Source organism: Pecten maximus, chromosome 2 (genome assembly GCF_902652985.1).
Source record: "Pecten maximus chromosome 2, xPecMax1.1, whole genome shotgun sequence".
Classification (NCBI taxonomy): domain Eukaryota; kingdom Metazoa; phylum Mollusca; class Bivalvia; order Pectinida; family Pectinidae; genus Pecten; species Pecten maximus.
In genome coordinates this window covers 41,518,040-41,543,288 of record NC_047016.1, presented here as the reverse complement: position 1 = coordinate 41,543,288, position 25,249 = coordinate 41,518,040, and the positions used below count along the sequence as shown (strand labels likewise).

At 33.3% G+C, this 25,249-nt stretch overlaps 2 protein-coding genes across 3 annotated transcripts; one reads left to right on the top strand and one right to left on the bottom strand.

The window, feature by feature from the left end:
* Positions 1 to 1,991: 1,991 nt before the first annotated feature.
* On the top strand, positions 1,992 to 23,196 carry LOC117322111 (L-proline trans-4-hydroxylase-like). 2 transcript variants are annotated; one of them, XM_033876866.1, is made up of 10 exons: positions 2,141 to 2,284; positions 2,565 to 2,617; positions 3,788 to 3,869; positions 5,312 to 5,393; positions 7,888 to 7,998; positions 8,542 to 8,633; positions 9,404 to 9,494; positions 9,735 to 9,864; positions 10,383 to 10,534; positions 11,002 to 12,098. In XM_033876866.1, the coding sequence occupies exons 2-10, from the start codon at positions 2,599 to 2,601 to the stop codon at positions 11,110 to 11,112; spliced, it is 870 nt and encodes a 289-aa protein (XP_033732757.1). In that variant the 5' UTR covers positions 2,141 to 2,284; positions 2,565 to 2,598; the 3' UTR covers positions 11,113 to 12,098. The 2 variants fall into 2 exon arrangements, with proteins under 2 accessions (XP_033732758.1, XP_033732757.1); XM_033876867.1 differs by lacking the exons at positions 10,383 to 10,534; positions 11,002 to 12,098 and adding an exon at positions 22,813 to 23,196 and having other exon boundaries at positions 1,992 to 2,284.
* On the bottom strand, positions 12,297 to 16,490 carry LOC117322112 (failed axon connections homolog). The gene is made up of 5 exons (XM_033876869.1): positions 16,373 to 16,490; positions 15,448 to 15,644; positions 14,644 to 14,840; positions 14,101 to 14,217; positions 12,297 to 13,839 (listed from the first exon to the last, which is right to left on the bottom strand). Exons 1-5 carry the CDS (start codon positions 16,475 to 16,477, stop codon positions 13,736 to 13,738), a joined length of 720 nt encoding a protein of 239 aa, XP_033732760.1. The 5' UTR covers positions 16,478 to 16,490; the 3' UTR covers positions 12,297 to 13,735.
* Positions 23,197 to 25,249: the final 2,053 nt, after the last annotated feature.

Below are 25,249 nucleotides of genomic sequence, written 5' to 3'. Positions count from 1 at the left end.
TATATATGAATTCAGACGTATTTTATGCTGTTCGGTATACTTGGTGGTTCCGTTGTCATCTGCCTACTGTTATCGATTTGAGGGGGTGTTACACTTAACCCAAATTCTACCTATATTAGCGTTGCGGGTGCCAAGTGAAGCAGAAGACGCCTACCTTTCCGGAACACCTGGTCTTATTCTCGTAGTACTTTGTCGTGGGTCTCCGTGTAATGGTATAGGTTTGTCATCGTTTTATCGACTTTGGTTTAAATTACGGCTTCGTTTTCATGTCGGTATACATTGTTGCTTTATCATTTACACACAAGATACCATTACTAAACCAAGAGCTATTTACAACAACAATACTTATCTTATTTTGTACACGGAAGTCGGATGTCACACAAGTGAGCTTCCATCAGTTTAAATGGTATCTTTCAAAGTCAATAGACATGAAAAATAATAGTAAAGCTTACAAAAAGAATATTTCTTTTAGTGCATGACGGTTTTGTTGAGATTGGCTCATATTGATTGTTCACTTGAAATTTCCATTTATTAAGTTAAGACACAATATTGTCTGTGATGTACGCTTTCCATAGACACGCGATTTCACATTGACGTTTGTTATTTAAGGACATGATATTCAGAACAAATCATTACTTAAAATAACATTCGATGAAACTTGATTTGTCATATTTTATTTGGATTTAGCATAAATAGTTACATTGCAAGAACTCTACGACTTCGCATTGTTTCGGAAATCGTATTCAAATTACGACTTGCCCTTCGTCAATCAACTCCATACCCACCGCCAGCTTGTACTTCGTCAATCAGCTCCATACTCACCGACAGTCTGCACTTTGTTAATCAACGCCATATCCACCACCAGCTTGTACTTCATCATAAAGCCCCGCATGCAATCAAAACGCTTGGTTGACAGGGATGAAGGCTTCACTTTTTATCATTGGAAGGAATCAAAGGTAGTGTGAGGACATGTCTATATTAATACTCTAAAAGGCATTCTGTTGTTTTATATCACCGTTAACTACAGAATGCTTGGAACAAGCGAGTGTTCGGCAACACTTTTGTTTTCACAATATTTCAGACGAGATACCCCAACAATGTATCGATACAATTAAAGAAGAGGAATTACAAGAGAAAAGACACGTTGAACACCCGGTAAAAATACTTCATGTGCAACAAAACTTTTCCCACAATATTTAAGTGCCAGAGTTCAGTCTGCGGACTGAAAACTTAAGTACTTCTTATTCGTTTGTTGGCCATATTACAGAATAGTTGTTTCCTTTTGCTTTCAGTGTACTCTAGGCTATACTGACCTTTTTTAGAGTTTGTTCGGCCTCGATGAAAAAACTCTTGACCAGGTCCGTATAGTCTCGTTTACACAGAAAACAAAAGGCAATACTTGTATAATGTTAACCCTCGACCCCACTGTAAACCCAGTAGATCATTTAAATGGCTAGACGGAGAGACAGAAACTAAGACTTTCAAGCTTTCTTCGTCAGCAAAGTGACACGTAGAATCACTATGTAAATAACACACCGACCCAATCCTTTTAAATATTCCAATATAACAACAACAACAATATTCTATAGTGACACATATATATAGAACCACTATATAAAAGCCACACACTTTCTTATAGTTATTCTATACAAAAAAACACAACAAATAACACAACCAAACACACACAACAAAAGCGACATTCAACATTCTATTCGTCCTTGTTCTGCATTATCTTAGGTCCTGCGCCGATCACGTGATATCGTAACTAGTGTGGGGATTTATTGTAAAAATTCATAAATTCCCATTGATGACGTCAGATTAGGATTTCCCACTTTGAATAAGTTCATAATGATAATTTGAATAATGTCATTGCAAGCGTTTTGTATGGATAGGAAAAGGTGGCTGTTAAATGTCCAAACTAACAATACTGCCAGTAGAGACGTTTAGCATGGATAAGTGATGGCATCTATAAACTGTCAAAAGTTAACAATACTGTCAGTATAGATGTTTAGCATAGATAAATGATGGTCACTGTAAACAACCCGGAGTTAAACATGTTGATTTTAAGATAGACTGTTCTACAGAGATATATGTAAACATTGCAGTATAAGGGGAATGTGTACGATAATACACAGACAGCGGTGTTATCAACGTAAGTTGTCTGTACTTGAGCCAACAGCCGTGGTCGACACGAGACGTTGAGGACGAGTTCAGTAGGCGTTATTACATCCTAATGGTAAAGCAGTTGACTGGCTTTGGAAACTAATTATTTACCTGTAGACAGGTAAGATAGATCTACATGTATTTCTTTATAGAAAATACTGCTTATATACTTTGATTCGAAAAAGTTTTTAATGTATTATATATTTAATGAAACTTTGATATATACATAACATTAGTTACTTTATTAAGTGACTAAGATCACACTTTTTATTATGTTGATTCAGAGTGATATAATAACTGAAATAAATAACTAATTTGAGTATTATTTAAAATAATGTAAAATGTTACATGCATATTATCTATTTCTTTATAAAATGACTTTATTGTTGTGTTTCGGGTAGATTTGTCCACTGTCCATCGTTAAGGAGTAAAACCATGGAACTGACAAGCGCAGGTAAATACAAATTTTATGTATAAACATGTTAATACATGAATATAAGCATGTAGCGAGGAAACTATAAACAATTTGAAGAGGGATTGTAAACGAATGTGTCACTGAAGCATCTCGACAGAAAAAAAAGTCAGCATAATATGCTTACTACATTTTCATTATATGCTAAGTAGTTGTTAACTGACCTAAACAAATTTTTCTTACTGCTTTTATTTGCCAATAGTTCCACGTATTTGCAGGATAAGTTAGAGCGACATTCATTTTTTCGGGCGCTTCAAGGAGCTTATAAGAGTACTTTAATTATTGACACGTCACCTTTTGTTGTTTTATGGCGACATACAAAATGTAGTTGTATATTGTGTTGTATACATGTCGTCAGTAAACCAAATTGTTGTATATAAGACTGTGTACTACAATTTACAGTGATTTGGTCAGTGTTTAGAATACAGCCGATGGTGTTCTTGGTAAAACAAAATTAAACATGACCGCCAGGTACTTCCGTATCAATAGGCCTAGGGAGCTTTCTAAATTTGCATTTGGTCATATAAACCACCTATAATGCAGCTTCACAAGCTATGACGCTACTAATTTATTATAAGAAATACAGCTATCACAATAATAGTATAAGCGCCATTTACGAAATTACCAAATAAATAATTTGTCAACATCGTAACATGGGCTCGATTTTTATTTTTTTTTTTTTTTAGAAATGCGAAACGAGTCAGATATAAAAGTCCAGCATTAATATTAATTTTGTGAAAACCAATTCATCAAGTCAAATGCGTAAATTATTTCAAATTCCATTTGTTCAAAAGGTGATAAGCTTTATCACTTGATTAGTGAAAATTACATTTCTCCTTTACTTCAAAACCTGAGTGTGTGTATATTCCTTAAAATAGGCAGGTATGAAGAGACTGATGAGTGTTATAGTTTTGTAAAATATTGTTATTTAACCAGAAATAATTTTATCGGGATTTTGATTTTGTTATTAGACAGTGATTACCCTAATCACCTTTTGAACAGCTGGGTCCTAGTGGTAATATATACAACACTGTTGCATTATATTAATTATCTTTTAGTGCGGGTAATAAACTAAATATTTAAATCATAGTATATTTGTATGATGAAATCAAGTCCACTGATGTCATTCAACCTGACCCATTTATATTACAGAATACCAATATGACCCGGATAATTTTGAAGTGACAGAACAAATGTTAGCAGACTACAAAGAACATGGTTACATAATGATACGGTAAGTACTAATTAGCAGTGAAGTATTGATAGCCAATTAACGTCGCGGCTATACACATGGATCTTATTTCGTATCACGGTCATACTAGATATGTATACTTATCATATATGTATACATACACATTACAACGTGACAGTACACCTGTATTACACAGAAATAGTTTATCTAAAAGTACGCCTTACTCTGGTTGAAACCATATGACTATCTTGCATGGCAACTCTTCTTTCAATGGTTCGTCAATTGAAAGTCAGTATTTCTTTTGTTTTGTTTTGTTTATTTGTTTTTGTTTTTTTTACGATTCTTCATTAAATCAAATCTAAACTCGATTGCAGGTACCAGCACTTCGTTCAAGAATTTTAAAGTAAGGATTGAAATTAATGTCAATTTATGTGTCAAATTAGGATGTGGGTTTATATACGCTTTGATATAACCCATGGTCAATTCAACATTCTTGACTTCGTCTAGATTAATTATCCAGCATGGCAAGAAAATGCTGATCTTTGATTTTTTGACCATAGGTTTCTTTAAAGGTAATGTTCCAGCTAGCTCAGTACTTACAACCTTCAGACTTGAAGATGAAAACAGTTTTAACAGGCATGCACAAATAAATGGGTTTAGTAACCAGCGATTGACACAAGCGCCATGGTGTTGATACCTTCAAAGGGTTGTTCATGAAATTTCTCCACAGATACGGAGATGATTTGACTTTCTTTAAGTTTTGTATCAAATCCGTGCCACATATTTTTAGACTGCATCAAGGGATCTTACAGTTCCCCGTTTAAGAACAAAATGGTTATAACAACTTAAATGTTTCGTTCGGCAAATAAATCTTCTCGGAAAAGTCCAGCGGAAACAAACAAACATATACCTGGTTTAAAAAAAAACCAAGCCTTTCCTATAAAGCCTGATCAAAGTGTTAAACACTCTAATGTTGAAGCATCAGATCACGAAGGGAATACAAAGTCACGAACAATATAATCATTAGATAATGTTTGGTCATTTCAGACATGCTTTTAATGGCTCCAACATCAGTTTGATAGAACACTTCCAGGATTTTTTTTAAAACCCTGCCGCTCTAGATTTCAAATTGGAACTAGGAAAAAATCCCATGATATTAGGAGATTTAGAATTTTTAATATAAACTTGGAAAAATGACTATCCGCAGTGACATTAACTCGTTGCATATTTTAAATGTTTTGTAGTATTCACTTTAGTTATTCAGACTCACATACATAATTTTGAAAATAAAATAATCTCTTTTTCCTGTTTTACCAATATAAGCAAACGTTTCAGAAACTCTGAGGGAAGGAGACATGTTAACACTGAACTGATTACCGACGTTATATAAGATTTTGCGTTGTTTTATGGCAGATTTCTCATTTCTTTATCTATTTTGTAATGTTTTAACTCATTGTCTAATTTCTGTAATTTTGCATTGTTAGCGGGTTTCTTGACAAAGAAGAAATGACCGGCGTGAAGAAAGTATTAGAGGAATCCGAAATGAGGAGCAAATATGGCTACGGGGTAAATATGTCCTGCCTTTGTAATTCTTCCAAAAATGTTTTACTTTATTGTGAAGACAGATGTCGAATGGATCAGTGGTCAACATATAATATCGCGTGATCAAACTTACAGATGTAGTTTGGATACTTAGTTTCGTATATATGAATATAAGATATAGTTATACCTACCGAAGGTTAATAAGGTTAAGCCAATGATTGCGGACGGTTTTCAATATCTGTAATCGGGTGGATGTGATATCGCCTTCCTTCATATTGCATACTGAAACAGGATAATTTTTCTCTCATATCAATCACAAATTTCAGGCAAAATGTCTTTTTTATTTCCGATTTGTATTCAATAAGTATTGCATATTTTTGCATTTGTATTTTTTACTTAATCCATTTATGTTCTATTTGTATTATTTCTATGGTATTCTTTTCTATTCATATTATTTATATTATGTAATTTTCTATTTATCTTCAGTATTTCAGCAATTATATTCCATATTTTACATTTGTATTCAATATTTTGTGGTTCTAAAACTTTCCATTTGTGTTATATACATCACAATTGTATCCTATAACTTAGTTTGTATCGTTGTTATCTTTCGATCAAGTGCATCCGAGATTTTAACGTATAATCAAGGGGAGCGCTTGAAAATGAGGAAAGGTGGGAACACATTTCCTCATCGCTCCTTAATGATTCTTGAAACCATGTTTATAATGTAATTGTTCTCAACGTGACACACAGACTCGTAACTTAGGACATCCAGGAAAATAACTTGACAATGTCCGACCAGTTTATGCTGGTACGGAAACAGATTAGGAGTCGGATATCGAAGCGGAAAATGAAAATGAGATGAACTGGATTATAGAGGCGTAAGCGTGTCATTTCTGAGCTCATTGAAAAAAGTGATAACTTGTATCCACCTATTTGTATGAATTTAAAAAGGTATAACAGAAGATTATCAGGACAAAGTCAAGTTTTACTCAAATGAATGTCAAATATGTTTTCAAGCAAATTCGTAAATTATAGATATTGTCTAATTTGACAATATCATGATGTGAAATATAAGAAATTTCATACATATGTTGAATTCAGCATTTTCCAATTTTGTTTATGCATGTATTTTGCATTATTAAATAAATACTACTTTTATACAGATAAACAACATGCAGTTTCAAGACTAAGATACATTATTACACATAAAGCATAGTTGTTATGTTTAAATATTGTACATGAACTGAAAAAAAAAAATCAGAATATCTACAATCCTCAGCGCTCCACAAACAGGCTAAATTATGGAGTTCCGATGGAGACCGCTTGAGACACAGTCTACTCTAAAACAATTAGAAATTGTGTTTCAAGCTTGATGACAATTACAGAACTATTGAATGTAAATGCACACAGGATACAATATGTAAAATTGTATAAAATTGATTTTTTAAGATATTAATAAATGATAATTGAAATGTGATATATTGAATCAAACGGGAGGTTTTTTACAATATAAAACACGAAATATTGAATACACATGTGATACGGGTTATATAGAATGGAAATGCTGGTATAAAGAACATAAATAGAAAATTATACTATATAAATAATACAAATAGAGCATAACTATTGAATTTCAGAATACAAATAAAATGCAATAAAAATTCAAACTTACTAAATACAAATAGACAATATAAATAGCAACATAGCTAGTATCAACATCAACTTATTTGATTATGTAACGTTTGACATGCCATACATTTAAGGTAACTGTAATCTTGCACACTTTTTGTGGTTCATTACATAACGAATGTATGGTTCGCCGATTAAACTTGCTGTAGCTTGACCGACTACTTACAACCTGTCAGCATCCGAGACGTTCTATCAGCAATACATGTACATGTAAAATCAGCGAGGGACTGAGCTTTCCAATTTGACATATATATATATTTTTTTTTTTTTGCAAATCCACATTTTAAGGGATACATCGGTATTTTATATGGTAAAAAAACAAAAACAAAAACAAAAAACAAAACAAACAAACAAACAAACAAACAAAAAACAAAATACGTATAACATCATGACTGTCAAATTCAATTTCCATTGATATTTCAAGGCTATTAATTTATATGTTTTGTATTATAATTTGTATATCTACCTTTCAAGATGTTTTGAAAGGTGCTAATATCTTCTTTCTTTTATAGACATATATCGGTCGCAGCATGGTATTGTTATGTTTGTAAACATTAAAACGGTAATCACGACACAATTGTTATCGTTTGAAACCGCGACAACAAACTTAGCATATACATTTCAGGTAATTACTCTTACAAAACAGAAGTTTTAGGATATTACATCCACTATCATTAAACGCATTTAAGATGTTGAAATAAATAAATAATTCAAATAACGAGTTTGTATTTTAGGCTCTCTTTGTTTCGATGTATGTATCTAAATTTGCATTGATAACCATGAGATCGTTAACATGCTGTCTGTCAATGAGCTTATATAATTGAAGATACCCGACGGCACTGGAAAAGAACCAAAATTTGTGATATGGGGTCATCCCGGAAATGACGTCACGGGAATGATTGCTAGAAGTGAAAAAGTTGTTAATACAAGTGAAAAGGTGGGTAGTGTTATTTCACGTTAAGCGTTATTAGAATTATCAATATAAACGATATTGAAATTTTTATTCTAAGCTGACCTCTGCATGAATATGATCTGAATTACTGATAAGTGGCTACTGACAAACAATGATACATAATGCTGCTATTCTTTTACCCAGCTATCCCCTCTAGCAAGTTGTCAGTACCTGTAATGTGTGTATACTTTATAATGATGTTATGTTTGACACATTAAGGTACAGAGCGTTATTTCTTTCGTTGATTCAGAATAAAATCTACATCTGTATAATATATATATATATGCAATGTGTTTAAAAAAAAACCGGCCCTCTTGTTTGAAGAGCAGAGCTCTCATCCAACGATATTGGCTATATTTTACTTTTTTTATTAGTAGATACATCGAAATATATGACGCGAAAATGGGAAAATAGTTTCCAATGTCTGCAGACAATAAAAATATATATGGTATTACAAACCTTAAGACAATATGCATGTTCATTTGAAATGGTTACAAGTCAGAGATCCTGTCTACATTTGTTAACTAGTTATTAGGGGGAGAGGTGTACCACTATCACGCCAAGTTTGTTCAGAAGGACCCACGTACAGGAGGAGGACTACTCTGGCATCAGGATTACGGGTACGTCAAAAAAGTGATACTGTACCATAGCATAATAAATTTAAGAAAAAAAAAAAAGCGTTTCTCAAATTAACATATTTCATAATGAAAAAATATCAAGACGGATGTGTCATTCTTTCATCGTTATTCTACTGTTATTGTTATGCTATGCATATTATATAAGCATCTTATATGTACATTGAATTATTGCTGGTTACAGGGAAATTGAATATTTAAATATTTCCTTATACTGGCTATGTTTTGAATTTGACTAAAATACAGATCATCAATGTACATTACGTTATGAAGTCTACCGATGGCCGGTCAGGGATCATAACCTTTCAATCAACCAATCAAAATGGGTCTGGCAAGAGTCTGCTTCCCCTCGGTACTCATCATGATTGGTACGTAGTTATTAAATCGATGATATCCGAGTGTTACGAATGCCATCTAAAGTATGATAGCCGCATTCATCGTCTGCAACTTCCCGCCCAAAACAATGTATTTATTACACAATAAAACTGTAAATTTCCATTTGTGATTGCTGAAATTATCCCGGAAGGAGATGAAAAAGCAAAAGACTGAAAGAACAGTGACGTATTTAAGGTTCATTACTGCGTTTTGATTGGCGAAAAAATCATATGATATGGTAAGCGTTGAAGTTAGCTGATCAAATTCTTACCAGATTTTAATAACGCAGTGTATAATGATGATCTTTATTTAAATAACACCATACTTGTATGTCCTGTGCTGTGTCACTTCGTCCATCACTTCCCTATGTGTGTTTGTAGGTACTGGTACCAGAACAGTATCCTTTTCCCTGACCTATTGACAGCCTTTATCGCCGTGGATAAGTGTGAAAAGGCTAACGGTTGCCTCCAGGTGTGTGCATTCGTGTCCGCTTGACCTCATATATTTACATATATATTACACATTTAAGCTAATAAATCAATCAATCTAAATCAAACAAAGCCAATACTTCGGTTGGAAATGGAGGACGTTATGGATGCAATACACAAAAAGATGTGCAACAGAGTAACTAATTTTCTTAGGTGAAGTGATGTCATATGATTGAGAGAAAATCTTGCATAATGGAGAATAAATCCACCTGATGTATTCCAGATCCTGCGCGGCTCGCACAAATGCGGTCGTATCGACCACCTACCCCAAGGAGGACAGCACCAGGCTGACTTGGATAGAGTAAAAGACATCAAGGGGATATGTCCCCTGGAATACGTGGAAATGAACCCCGGTAAGGCACATTTTATTTCGTCCAGTGTGTCAGTTTCGTATGCTTCATCAGTGTGTTTTGTCGTTTTTGTTCAATCCAACTGTAGTTGAACGTCATATATAAGTGATTCAATAGGTTACTCTTTTCTGAGAAATTTAATGTCAAACCAATGCTCCATTTTCAAAATGAATAAGTGGCATGGGAAATAATCCGCGAACGTATCATTTGTCAATTAATCAGCTTACGATATTCGTAAATATGAAAAAGTTTCCATTTAAGAACTGATGTAAATTGTTTCTATGAAAGTGTATTTTAATTGTGTAGAATGTTTTCCCTATGGAAGTGTATTTTAATTGTGTAGAGTGTTTTCCCTATGAAAAGGTATTTTGATTGTGTAGTATGTTTTCCATATGAAAGGGTATTTTAATTGCGCTGTATTTTTCCCTGTAAAACGGTATTTAAGTTTTGCAGTATGTTTTGTCGTATTGAATAATACTTCAGTTCTCCAGTACATGAATGTTCTGACTTGCCTGTTGTAGGAGATGCAATATTCTTCAGCTGTAATTTGCTACACACCAGTGACACAAACTCAAGCGATACCCGTCGTTGGGTTCTTTTGTTTTCGTATAACCTGAAATCAAACGACGCCTTGCGCCCCCATCATCACCCTCAGTACACGCCGCTGCAGAAGGTACAGTACACATATCTAACAGAATTCAACACCGAGAATATATATGATGTGATTATATACCAATGTTTTGTGTTTAGATATGGTGATCTGAACGGCTAGGACGCGACTCTCTTGTCAATACAATAGGAATTAGATATTAAGATATAGTTTCATATATAGCATATAGATATAATATCTATGTTGTGGTTTGTATTGAATATCACCGAAAATCTGTAGAATTGAAGTGAGAAGCAGTAGAGGGAGGTAACTCTACGACTACGAATATATTTCTCTACATGTATACGAACAACCCAGCATTTATAGTTGTAGATCTACTATATGATTTTTTTCCCTGGTCATTACAGTTTCGTGTATATGTATATAAGTTATCGTTTTGAGGATTGTGAAATGTCATATTATCCCATATTATCCCATTCATTCAATAATTAAATATAAGTATTGTAATGTTTTTTTTATATATATGAAAGGTACCCAACTCGGCAATTAAAGAGTGCACAAACTACTTCGACCTGTCCGGCAAGGATTTTCTGGACCCCGATATCGACAAGACAGTCAAAGCTCACAAACAAGAATATTAACATTGCAGTTACATTGTCCTGACTTTAACAATTCGTGATGCAATGTTTTGTCATCTAGCATGGATTAATGCGTTGATAGGAATGGTGTAATCTATTTTGATGTTAACAACAATAAACTATTTTGGTTATCACATAAACCTCTCGCATGAAGGTAGATGGTAAATTACACATAGAGACAATATTATTTAGTTAATTTTAGTATATTTTCCAGTCATTATAACTAGAATACAAATTAAGCCAATTGTATATTGTAAGTTGTTTCTCCATGAGAATGTATATTTATCATTAGCCACTAAAATATCTTAAACGAAAATAAGATGGAGAAAGTAAATGAACAAATATAATCTCGAATGCTGTCAACTGAAAATGAAATTAGTTATCAATGTGTTTGAAATAGTTTAAACCTACATCATACTTTATACCCAACGCATTCTTTTTATATTTTGCTGTGAACTGGATAACTACAGAAATGTCTTTGAGAAAACTTAATATTTTGACAATATAATTTCGACAGAAATATGAACTTTTTTTTTAATTTTACGCCGTAAATGCATCACAACAGAAAGAACAAATGTTTTCTTATCTCTACGAAAATCTCTTATGAAAAAAAAATAAAAAATAAAAATGTAAGAAAAGAAAAAAAAAAAACAAAACAAAAAACATTCAAATCAAATTTGCTATCACGAGGGTATTATATGAAGACAATATATATTTACATGAAAAAGTACAAAAACAATAATACCAGGTGTTCTGGAAGATAGCAAGCGTCCATCGACGATATCCGCCATACAAATCCTTATGTCAAATACGGATGAAGGCAAATTCTCGAAATAAGTACACGATGATGACAAGGGAACACCCAAGGTGTGTTTTATTGTTGACATACATTACAAGTAACACAACTGAGGAGTTCAACATTATATTTTTCAATTTTTGAAGCAAAGTCGTATTAAAAAAATATTTAAAAAAAAAAAAAAAAAAAAAAATGCCCTGTGGATACAGAATTTTAACATGAATAAAACAAGTCGACGAAAAACATACCAGTCATAAATCGTAAAAGTAATAATACAAATGTAATAAAGGTAATAATCGACCATTCTCCATTACTTGTTCAGAAACGAAACAGAAAGTGTATTATTTAGACGGATTACATAACAAAAACAAAATGAAATGAAGACAAGGAAAACAAATGAAATTGTTTTATTAGTATCAATGCATACCAGGACATTGGTTATAAAGCACTAATGATAAACAATTTGAAGATACACATGTTATCATATCACAAAATACATAAAAATAATATCAATGTTTATCACACAATTTGCCTGTTGATATTCGCTATGTAATTGTTTTGGTATGTCCGTATTGTAATATACAATATTGCTATAATATGTTTTTTTCTGTAATCAGAAAAAGAGGGTGATTCATGATAATTTGGATACTGACATTATGTGATGAAAAGAAAATGACGCAACAAAATGACTGCTTCTCTCAAATTTTGACTCTTATATTTATCGGAATGTCCGTTGTTTCGAAGTATGCGGTAAAAACCATCTTGACTTATTTTCATTATGCATGATGTTGTATTATACATGAAACCTCATTACAAATTCTTCATATAAGAGCAATGTGAAATATAAATAACATACAGACATAGCATGATAATTTGAAAAATAAGAAAAATGTATAGATACATGTACCAGTAGTAGCCTCATCCCAACAATAAAAATGAAGACAAAGAAAACTGACATTGCATTCAATAATAAGTTACAAGTTTGTATATAAAGAAGTTATTATACGAAAAATATCATTCATCGTCATGTTTGAACAAAAATATTGTTTGATAGTTATAATGAGCTAAGACATTTATGTGTAAAACTCTAGATATATGTAATATATAAAGATATAAATCAAATGTCAAAAATAGAATTGCAATAGATTTCATTAGCAAGAAGAAAATACCACAATATCACAGACAAGTACCTTTTTGGCGTGTGATCTGGACAAAACATAGTGCGATTATTGTGCTCATCCTTACACAGTATAATAACATAAAAAAAACAACTCTTTTGTTGAATATGTCATGTTACCAGCACGTCTTTGATTCGTCTGAGCAAGAAACCTACAAAAGCAGCCCAAGTATCATGCTACCAATAAGAAAAATAAGTAGTATCTACATATCAGGTATCTTTCTTTTAGGAGGCAAACACGGAAATTCAATATTGTTAGATATCTACATATCCTCTACACATAGTCACATAATTTCGAAACGTTTGTACGGTTACTGGCACAGTTTTTGCACAGGTACATCTGTATAAAAGCGTTCTTAAACAAGGACAACTGCATACCACGCTTTATCTTTGAATGTCAGCTTAAATGGGCTGCCATATACAATCAATCGGTGTAGCTCCATAAACATATACACCGTTTTTTTGTTTCTTGTGCTGTTTCGTATGTTTTTCGTGTGTTGATTCATGTGCTGTTTCGATTGTTGTTTTATGTTATGTTTCGTGTGTGTGTTTTCCTGTAAGGTATTATACAAATGAAGACACCAATAGTGTTAAATGTGCCGACACGTACATGAGAGTCAGGAACTCATCGTATGTTATTCCTCAGAATGGGTCTATTTCGTTGCCTTCCTGGTTCCACCTCCTGTCGTACATTCGTCCCAATCCGGCCAAAACTCAGTCTTGATACGGTCAAGGTAGGAACACACTGTACTGAACTCTAATTGAAACAGAAAAAAGAGTCTTTGAGTGAGCAAGCGTTATACAATTTAACAGGAAGCGCTTACATTGAATTATACTAATTATATATTAATCACAGTAAAATCAATACATTACTTTTCAAGTTGCAGCATAATGATATTTACTTCATAAACATAACTGGCCAGAGTTCCTCAATTAACTTATCCGTTTGAAGTGAACTTAACAGATTGAGAACTCTCGAAATTTTCTACAGGTTTTGTTATTATTACAAAACGCTTACCGTCGACAACGCCACCAGCCATCCCACCGAATGGTTCATACTTCATTGCAGCAAGCTGGCCAAAGACAGCCATGTCATATTGAGATATCTTATCCCCGAACAGAAACTTCTTTGAACCTGAAACGTATTTTATGTTTGATTACAACATTACAGGACATGGAATATTTCTAGAACATTACATAAGTCGATATCTATTGATGTCTACCAAAACAAATGTGTCAACTTTACAATCTTAACTCGAATGATATAATGGAATGCCGACGTGACTCAATGTTTACATTTAAAAAGTACATCGCTAGAATAATTCTCTGGTATATGATCTGGTTACTCCACTGTATTTACATTTAGCCAGATGGTACCGTCAATTACCTTATTGATAGCAAACCATAGGGAAATGTCAGCCTAATGCACACGTACAGTGTGTATGAATATTTTTTAGTTTAAATTCTTTCTTTATTTTTATGTCTACATTTATAAAGATTTACTACCAAAGTTGTATTTCTGAAATTCGAAATCAAAATATAAGCTTACTGTTTTACTTACCAAGATAACAGGATATGGCGTTGACATCATTGCGTAGAATTTGTTCGACTTCCGCTTTACTATGTCGTCCAATCCCCTGTTTCTTGGCCATGCCTACAAACCTTGACCTTGGAAGCCATCTCATTATACTAGGAATCCCAAAGGTTTTTGCAGTGCCATTCGTTTTGTCATATAACCAACGGTCGAGTACCAACACCCTAAGTTAGGAAACAGATAAAGTTATCACATATCATCATAGTCGATAAATATCTATACAAGTCCAATCAAAGATGTCAAACAAAAACAAATTTGCATGACGAACTTTGAGAAAAAGACCAGGTGCTCAGGAAGAGTAACCGTCTTATTCATCAATCGACGTCACCAACATACAAAAGTAGTTAGAATCTGGGGATAGGTTATATTCTTGGAGTTAGATCTACGGGCATTTCAACAACCATTGATCTTTTAACTTGCTTTTTCCGTCAAAGGACGACACCGTTTTAGAAATTTTGATAATGGAAATAAACCACTGCATATCTAATCAACTGGGATATGTTAACACCGTAGGTGTGGGAAGTAGGTGTCTTCAAGTTTTGTTTAAATGAAGTATTATAAAGATATTTATATGTAATTTGTCAGTTGTTGTTCTTGATATGTCTGTTCTAGTATACATGGCTTGACAGATATTTTCGCTGAAAATGAATTGTATGTTATGGTATTATATGTAACAGCATGATGTTTTGGTGGTGTTTACTGTTAATACGATATTTTGTGTGTAATGGAGAACTAGCGCTGTACTATAATATACATGTACTAGTAACTTACCAGTATGTGTTTTCCTCGACCATCTTTTGAAATGCTCGTCCAGCACCTTTCTGCTCATCGCTTAGATGACTATTTAAATCTACATTCCTCTCTTTGTTAAGGAACTCCAAACTGAAATCTGAGTCGGCAATAGCCTTTCCCTGATAGGAAATCCATGGAACTTTTCCCTTGGAGCTAGCCTTCCCTCTATGGTCATTCTGTAATGTTTCGTTAAGACAAGTGTTATCCAATAAGTTAGGAATAATATTTCAACAAACGAAAAACTCTTTTAGTCTGTGTTTTGGTTACCTGTACATCATCGATGTTGAGTATCCCTTGAAAGTTATAGTGTGTTTGAAAATTGTGTTTTACCGCTATTTAATGATGTATTGAAAACCACTCTTGGTGTGATTGCCGATTTCAAAATTGCGCTAATAAGTCTTCATCGCCTAGGGGAAATAAGCAAAACGCTTTGTGTACTGCAATGTCCAGAGTGATTCGTGTTCGTCATTTCCTCATTCAGTCAATTAGGTGATTCTATTATAATGAATTACTTCGATATATATGACCCATTCCTGTTGGCCAGAGTAACATGGAATGGAAATCTTATTGAAGAAGGATTCCGGAAACCACAAGATGTGTAGGAGACTCCGTGCCTTTTCATGTCCGTTCGGGGTATCATACACCGATCGCATTGACGGAAGGCAGTGGTATCACTACTTCAATACATATATCATTTGAACTTGAAAATCATTTATCAAGTTATACTTAATATATATTTATATATTTTACTTAAAAAGAACCCGTTTCCATTCCTACATTTAGTAAACGACGAAAACTCAATCCTTGTAAAAACGACCTTCGCAGTATACTATGACAACTGTGGATTATTATAAAAACACTATGTTAAAAAGACGGATGTGTTTGCAATGTTTAAAGAACCTACCTTGTATGGAATATTCGCTGCCCTCAGATAGGTCTCAAGTTTGATTGCAAATGGCGTTAGACTTGGTGTATTTGGAGCGCGGCCTATTTGGTACAGGGTGACCATGGGATCCCCGCTTCCTTCTCTGTTACCGAATATAAGATTAAATAACATAACATATTGCCGAATGTTTTTAATATAAACACATGTAAAACACGTCTTAAAGCTTAATAACTAGCTGGTATCTTCATACCAGAATTGCCCAGGCTGTTGATAGCACTGTAAATAAAATAAACTAAACCAAATTAAGTCAGTATAATCTATTAATATTCCGGAACATGATTGACTGAAAATTAGAAAAATCTAGTTATTGGCATTGTGATGTCTAAAATTATGTAACCTTGAATTCGTTGACAACTTGAAGTCTTATCAAAATATTGTTTTACCTAAATCATATATAATGTATCTAAGTATTCAAATTGGCCTGAATACCAAACCGTAATTCGTTACAAAAGGAAATAAAATCATAACTAGTGTCTGCCATGTGTACATGTATATGCACGCATCAAGTACTGACATATGTAATTGGGGTCAAGGTCACGCAGTTCTAATGTTTTAATAGCATGATTTTGTATTTTTTCTGTAGAGGACATAGGAATTGTTAATTGGAGATCATGTTTTGACTCTACAATATAAGTGTTTACTCGATAACACATATTTCAGAGTGGTACATGTATTGGTTCTTTAACTTTGAAGTAATATCAGTTCAACGTAAGAGCATGCTTATCAGTTAAATGTCTTCTGTGAACCTTTGTTTAAACTTAACGGATCGAGAACTGAGCTTTGTACAAATAGGTAATACTTAGATAATCAGTTTTCTTTGAAGTAGTAAAGTTTATTCTTAAGATGAGCAAGGAAAACGTTTAAAGGAAAATTATACTTTGTACTTTGAATGGCATTATCCATTATTCCCAAGCACAGTTAAGCAAAATCTTTCCTTAGAGGGGGAATCAATATTTTGGATTTTAGCTAATGTGTTCTTAATCATGTTTTTAAAATGTGAACTTTGTATTTATTGTTTTCATTACAACTGCGAAACAAGTCATAACAATGTATGTTAATCATACTTGTTAGCCCGGATGAAAGCCCGGATGAAAGCCCGGATGTGGGCGGGGGTGGGAGGGGTGTGTGGGAGGTGTGTGTGTGTGTGTGTGTGTGTGTGTGTGTGTGGGGGGGGGGGGGGGGGGGGAGTAATTAAATTTAGTTAAGCTGCATTTGGAGACATATATGTTATATGGAAACAAGAAATCCCGTAATGATGCTTAGTTCTTCTCATCAAATACAACAAGTCGCAGACAATACATGTGTACCCTGTACCTCGACACCTTATGAAGCGAAGATATTCAAGGTAATTAACAGTGACACGTGCAAGAGATGCATACACTTTAAATGAATGAAATAGGATTGAAGGAATATATGGAAAATGGGGAGCAATAATGGCTTATGATTAAGCTAGCCTGGTTATTATACTAGTTTTATAATCATGGTATATTAATTGGATAAGTGCCAAACATGTATAATAATTATTTAGTTGTCTCCCACCTGAATTTTCTTAACTTTTCAACAAGATTTGCTCGGCCATCGCGATATTGCACCGACAATACAATGTAATAATCGTTATTTAACGTCACATATGTGATACAAATTACATTAGCTCCTGAGAGCTATTATAACGACAGTTACATAAGAGTAAAGATGGCAGGCATGGACAGAGCTAGGACTCCTCCGTAACACATATAGTTTTATCTGAGGATATACAAGTTGTAAGTATTGTTATTGTTCAAAACACAAAAAAAGAAGAAAAATAGAAGAAGAAAAAAACAAAACAAAAGGAATATTAATATTTCTATAATGATTTCAGAGAAAGCATTTTTGAGGTAACGAAATCGTCCATTCACCTGCTACTGATACTCATTGAGTGCCGGTACATTAATGCTATCACTTTGTAAGTTTATAGGTCTGTAAACTACATTACCACAGATGTAAGTTTATAGGTCTGTAAACTACATTACCACAGATGTAAGTTTATAGGTCTGTAAACTACATTACCACAGATGTAAGTTTATAGGTCTGTAAACTACATTACCATAGATGTAAGTTTATAGGTCTGTAAACTACATTACCACAGATGTAAGTTGATAGGTCTGTAAACTACATTACCACAGATGTAAGTTTATAGGTCTGTAAACTACATTACCACAGATGTAAGTTTATAGGTCTGTAAGCTACATTACCACAGATGTAAGTTTATAGGTCTGTAAACTACATTACCACAGATGTAAGTTTATAGGTCTGTAAACTACATTACCATAGATATAAGTTTATAGGTCTGTAAACTACATTACCACAGATGTATATGTATCTCAAATCATATGAACATTTTAATATAGCCAGCAAATATAATCAATTGTCCTGAAATATTTCCTCAATCAAAACCATATCCCAAATCTAAGTCCAGTATTCCTATGATGCACACATATGTAATCCCACTTTTCCTATCGTACATGTACATACATGTACAAATGTCAGCCCAGTCTTCTTATCGTGCGCACAAACGTAAACCCACTATTTTTTCTATCGTGCGCAAATATGTAAGCTCAATTTTCCGATCGTGCGCACAAATACAAGCCCATATTTTCAATCTGCTCTCAAATGTAAGACCAGTTTCTAATCGTGCGCACAAATATAAGCCCACTTTTCCTATTGTGCGCACAAATGTAAGTCCAGTTTTCCTTTTATAACCACATCTGTAAGCCCGGATTTTCTATTGTACATGCTTTATCCCGACATCATGAGCATATCACATATCTTATAATATTTTACCATTCCATCATATAGAAAATATTATGCGACATCATAAAATTAACCCTAATAGGGGACTTGTATTACACAGCACTTACCCGACCTGAGAACGTCCTACCATCCTGAGTATGAATGTTTTACCTAGCTTGTTGGGAATGTTTTGCCTAGCTCGCTGAGGATGTACGACAATTTATACCCATACATTAATGTTTTGTTCTGTTCCCAAGCAATTCTAGTCTCCCTCAATATCTGTTAAGGGGGTGAAAATCTGTGCTGCGTTCGACATATTCACCTAGGATTCTACATTTAACTAGCTTTTGATGTCAGACATAGACCATTGTATTTCATTACGTGTGTGTATAATTACTGTATCGTGTTGCCTCGTTCTTTAAATAATATCATTTGAAGATCTCTTTAGTGATTTTGTTGTGTAAAACTATAAAGAAAGAACTTATGCAGTGAAGCAACCACTGCATTAAATTATTATGTACAGAACAGGCCAAAGTTCTGACAGTAATATCACCTAACAGCTTATACTTAGTAATGCAATCCATGTATTAGTTTCCATTTTTTATAGCTGGAACTTAATTGATTTTTTGGAAACATGTATATAACTATTTATAAAGTTCTGGAATAGTTTATCGTGTGACATTATCTAAATATAGATTCCTTACACTTTATAGATTCTACCTATCTAGAACGGCACTGATATTCAACCGCCCTAGCTGTTGAAGAACAAGGACGACGTTACGTACAGGGTGTCTATATATACGTATATAAGATTTCCCCTATTCAATCATGGCATAGGTGTCACAGGTGTCAATGTGTACTTCTACGTGTGAATGCACAGTGACGCAGATACGTTATGAAAGACAGCGCACTTTTATTTAAAGCAATAATGGTTGATCGAACACAGGAGAAATAACACGACCAGTTATGTTTGTTTAGAAATAAATAAATTTAGAGTGTAGGAGGATCGATACTAAGGAATACTAGTAATAAGTCATATAAACCATTCTATGGAAAAATGATCCTAAACGTCAAACAATTGTTAGAATTTAATTTAAACTTCCCGACCAAATGAAAAGATACATTATATTCAGCCCTGTACGGCTGTTCCGGTTAAACATGCACTTGATTACATTTGGGGTCCGCGACACTGAAGTTCAAGGTTGAAAATATAGCCAATACAGGCACAGGAGCATGACCCCCAGCATATAGGTCACTCATTGTAAGGTACAACAACCACGTGTCTCACACGTTTTTGTTAACCACGGGTGCGTGACAGACACCCTGTCCTTTTCCGAAGAGGCACCTCTTCGGAAAAGGAACCGACTCGCTACTGTAGCGGTGTAATACGTTTCATATCTATGTTTATCAAAGTAAATGTTGGTTCCTATTGATCTGTTGTTACTCAAATTTGATTTTGTTGTATTTTAGTGGTTTTATTGGTTAGCTGAACTAAGGAATTTCCTTTAAAGAAATAGAATTTCTACTCATGTATGTTCAATAGAACATACATGAGTAGAAATTCTATATTAGATGCGAACGACCTTTCATTTCATAATTACATTACATTTAGTAACTTCAAATGCAAATACTTTCACCTTGATAATTTCGTCATAGTTAGTTGATCTTCTGTGATCTACAAGGAAATCGGCCAGTCCAGATTTTACACATTTAGTGGTTGTGGTTTTATATTCAAATACTCAGCATACGTGTGCTATTTAAGAGGTCAATTCCATTTTCAAAATTGATCAAAATCAATTTGCTCCCCAGTATTTTTTTTTTTTTTTATCCTTTCATCATTGACAGCGTTGTCGGTGTAAATGGATTACTCATGTAGTTAAAACTGATTAGATGAATGTAATTCATGTATATTTTCTTCAGTATCTTGAGGTTCGTTGTACTTTTATTTAAATGAAGCTAGCCGACCGTATGCTATACCATTTTATAATACTCGGTCCCGGGTGAAGATTGCACTATCGATTACCTTTGTGAATCCAAGCGAGAGTGCGATTTCCAATTGGGGCGGACGATAATTTTCACACATCCAAATTAAATTTAAATAGTGTCAGCCGTCCTAGATTTGATAGTTACACTCAACAGATATATCAAAATTTCATCACATCCCTTTTACTACATTCCATAGCTATTTTTTTATGTTTGTTAGTGCTAGAGTATTTATCAGATAGATTACTAAGTATCAACTTAATATTTAAGGTACAACAAAGTACCCCATCAATAACATCTAATACTTGAGTATTTTTGTGAGAGCATCACACTTTCAAATATTTTTTGTTGATTCCTGTTTCGAGTTAACTGCTTTTGTCAATGTAACAGGTTGTCGTATTCTTTGAGTATACACGACAATTTCTTTTGTTCACATTTACACAATTAATATCTTGAATTAATGAATGTAATTTTTGTTTAACCATGATCAAATTACCTTTCCTGTTTGTCTACGATTATACAATTATGAAAATAGTAATGCTTTCAAATAAATTCGATAATGTTATGTCATTTTTTTTATATAAAAAAGATCAGGTGCTTATTAATGAATGCGTATTATTAACAATGTTAAGATTTTGATATATATCATATCATAATCATAAGATAAATATATCTATATGTCATTTCTTTCTTTTCTTATAAATTTTCTAGGTGAGCTGTAGGAAATAAGTTTTTTAACCCTCTCCCCTAAACATTAGCAATAGTCTTTGTCTATTAAGTTTTAACTACAAACATAAATGAAATATAGAATTTTAAAGTGCTTTTCACCTGGAGAATAAGCATTCCTGTTCACTTAAATCTCCCGGTTATAACAAACAAAGGACTCCGTCTTAAATTTCGTTTCACAGGTTGAAAATTTCATTTTATGTAGGGGTATTTTCCACCTGCCATGTTCAATCGGTAACTTTATATCATGTTCAAAAATTTATTTGTACATAAACTAGTCGTAGATGGAGATCTAACTTTTTTTTCTTAATCATGAATAATGATTATGAATTAAGTATTTAGTCCTCATGTCAGTATTGGCTTTAAGGTGTCATAGTGTTGAATTAGTGTAAAATTATATCAATAGAGCATGAACAACTTGAAGTTAACTTAAATATGGAGGAAAGAAAGGATAAGTTTTTTCTATGTCTGACTTCAGAACAACAAATACATATATAATATAATACCTTCAATGACTTAAGCCACTGTACTTATAACTTTAAATCATCACTCAACGATTTTACCTGTTATGGATGAGTTTTCGAAATCAATGAAAGCACAAGACATAGTAATATTAAACCGTTTAAAACGTCCAATTAAAGTCTAAAGTGGAATTTTATGATAGTGAAGTGAAGTCTTTAAATCTCGTTTTATTTTCAAGTAAAAACTTATAAGTTATATGCGATGAGACGTTTATTAGTTATAGACGTAAATGATTTAACAAGATATCTAATCAGTGCCTATTACAGTAGTTTATAAACACGAGGATGATAGTATGCTTTAACCGCGAATCCGGTACAAATATAACAACCGTATCGAATATATTAATATATATATATTGACGTATAAAGAAATAATTCGGTTTGGTTTATTTTGTTTAGCGTCATATGAACCGCCCGGGTCATCGAAGGACGTGCCTGGTTTTGGAGGTCGACTAAAGTCAGAGTACCCGGAGAAAAACCTGCGGCCTACAGCAACTCCCTTGCGTAGGTTTCGGACTCGCGACCCAGAGGTGGAGGGCTAGTGATAAAGTGTCGGGATACTTTGACCACTCGACCACCACAATTATGACTACAGATGATTGCACGTATATATTCGTAATACACTATCATTCCCATTATCATACCAGTTGACAATTATTTGTGTTTGTGTTATGTATTAAAAGTTGAAAAACCACCGATATCTGTCATGCCTGATATATTCGAGTGATATTATTTAAGCATTTTCACAGGCGACTGCATCTGAATAGTATTTAAAGCAAAAAAAGAAAAAAAAATATTAGCACTTTCTCCTACTGATATTGTAGGGATAGGAGCTAATATTTGTTTGCTATAGATATTATCTATATGCAAGCGCCTGTGGTATTTTCCATCATTCTTATTGATATATTCTTTCATGTCAGATTGTTTAATTTTGTTTTTATCTTTGTTTTATGTGCATTCAATGTGGACCTCGGCGTTTTTACGGTGAAAACGACATTTTAATTGTCATGATGCATAATATGATTTGTTGAAATTTATATAATTCATATCATAGGATGTCATCTGATACCCCCTCCTAACACCGGGTTGACATATTGATTAAATAGATATTTGCACAGATAGGTGTGAGTCGTCGTTGGTGGTGCATGGTCTATAAAGTATAATGGGCTGTGTGTAGGGTGAGTGCCGCTGTAGGTCATGTCATTCTCTAAAGGTGCTCTTCTCACATTAATTCATAAAATGGCAACTAAGGTATAAAAATACATTGTATAACTAATTAACATAAAGAAGAGAAAAAATAAAATAACAAAGTCATAGTTTTGATAGCTTTAAGACCGATAATTATATACATGAAATAGAGGGCAAGCATGATATAATTTCCCCTGGATGCAATTAATTTTAAATATACTTTTGATTCAAAAGATAAATGAAAAGCTCAAACTTTTGGAGGGAAGTAGTAGTGTGAAGCATGAAACTTTTTATTGAATAAAAATATACAACAGCCTGCTCTTGTTTTCCATCATAATTACTTACTGTTGGAGATGTAATATATTGAAGCTGGCAGTTTGGCTTGTATGTTTGTGTAGAGAGCCCCAGAAACAAGCAGAGTTTCGGAAAGATTTAAAGTTGAAGAAGAGTGCCGTACCAGGGAGCAGGGTAGAATTAAGAAAAAAATCCTTTTACTATTGAAGATACTTATCAAATATTTTGACCAAAGATTTTGGATAAATTTGAAACATCAAAACTCATACGACGCTGGAACCAAAGTAGAAGGAAAGACATATACTTGAGGTTAACCTAAACTGTATAATGCTAAAATGATAAGAATTATAGTGACTAGTCTTAAAAATGACAACAGAAAAAACGATGATTCATTAGACGTTTTATCGAACATATAATAACATATATAACATGATTCGTATATATATTAGGCAGAGTACATATGCGATCGATTATTGTTATTTAAGAGTAGTATACGATACAATTTTGGTACAACTTGGTATAAAACATTTAAAGAGAAAATACGAAGAAAGACTATTTGAAAATAATATCGAGTTGCCAGGGCAGGGTTTTGAATCATCAATTAAATTGTCCCACAGAAAAATGTTAGGCAGCACGTAAGCTAAAAAAAGAAGGCAGATGTATTCGCGACAACAAATACTTTTACATGCATCCATGAAATGTGTTTGACGTGTTAATATACAATATAAGTATTTGAAAAAGACTTCTCTGTAATGATTGCTTAAATTGTAGAATATGTTATTTTCGATAAGCTCTTTTTGTGGTGTTACATACAAATACATGTCACTTCGTTTTATTTTTTAGTAAATCGATAGCAACGAAATCTGAAATGAGATATGCCCACACATCACCAAAATCCCTTTGTTAAAAATCCAACATTATATTAATCAGTGGATGTTGGTATGATGGATAAAGAGAACTCGAAAATACAGTTCTTATTTTAGACGACGTGTTGCTGATATGAACATCTATATCATATCTCATCGTCATATTTCTGTGATGTAACTAAAACAGTTCAGGAATGTTGGAATGCGACTCCTTACGGACTTAAGCAACATTATTAATTATATTCAACTTTCGTGTAGCTGAGGAGGGGAACATATCTGTGAAAACTACAACGCATATATTTCTAACTACTGTACATATACATGTATAATATGTGACAATTCAATACATATGTATAAGGGTATGTAGGTAATGGATTTGTTCCAGATCCAGGTGTTTGAAATTAAAACTTTATTTGCTCCCTCTTGAAGATGGACTGCGTCGCGTTGGCATTATATAATACTACACACGTACAAAGTCATGCTAGTTA

What these genes read in the sequence shown, in the direction of transcription:
- LOC117322111 (XM_033876866.1), top strand. An exon ending in TTGTTAATACAAGTGAAAAG is followed by an intron (nt 7,999 to 8,541) that starts GTGGGTAGTGTT and finishes TTTGTTAACTAG; the next exon opens with TTATTAGGGGGAGAGGTGTA. An exon ending in AGGCTAACGGTTGCCTCCAG is followed by an intron (nt 9,495 to 9,734) that starts GTGTGTGCATTC and finishes GATGTATTCCAG; the next exon opens with ATCCTGCGCGGCTCGCACAA.
- LOC117322112 (XM_033876869.1), bottom strand. Translation starts at nt 16,477, where the DNA reads ATGGTCACCCTGTACCAAATAGGCCGCGCTCCAAATACACCAAGTCTA. An exon ending in CGCCATATCCTGTTATCTTG is followed by an intron (nt 14,218 to 14,643) that starts GTAAGTAAAACA and finishes AATACGTTTCAG; the next exon opens with GTTCAAAGAAGTTTCTGTTC. An exon ending in GGCTGGTGGCGTTGTCGACG is followed by an intron (nt 13,840 to 14,100) that starts GTAAGCGTTTTG and finishes TGTTTCAATTAG; the next exon opens with AGTTCAGTACAGTGTGTTCC.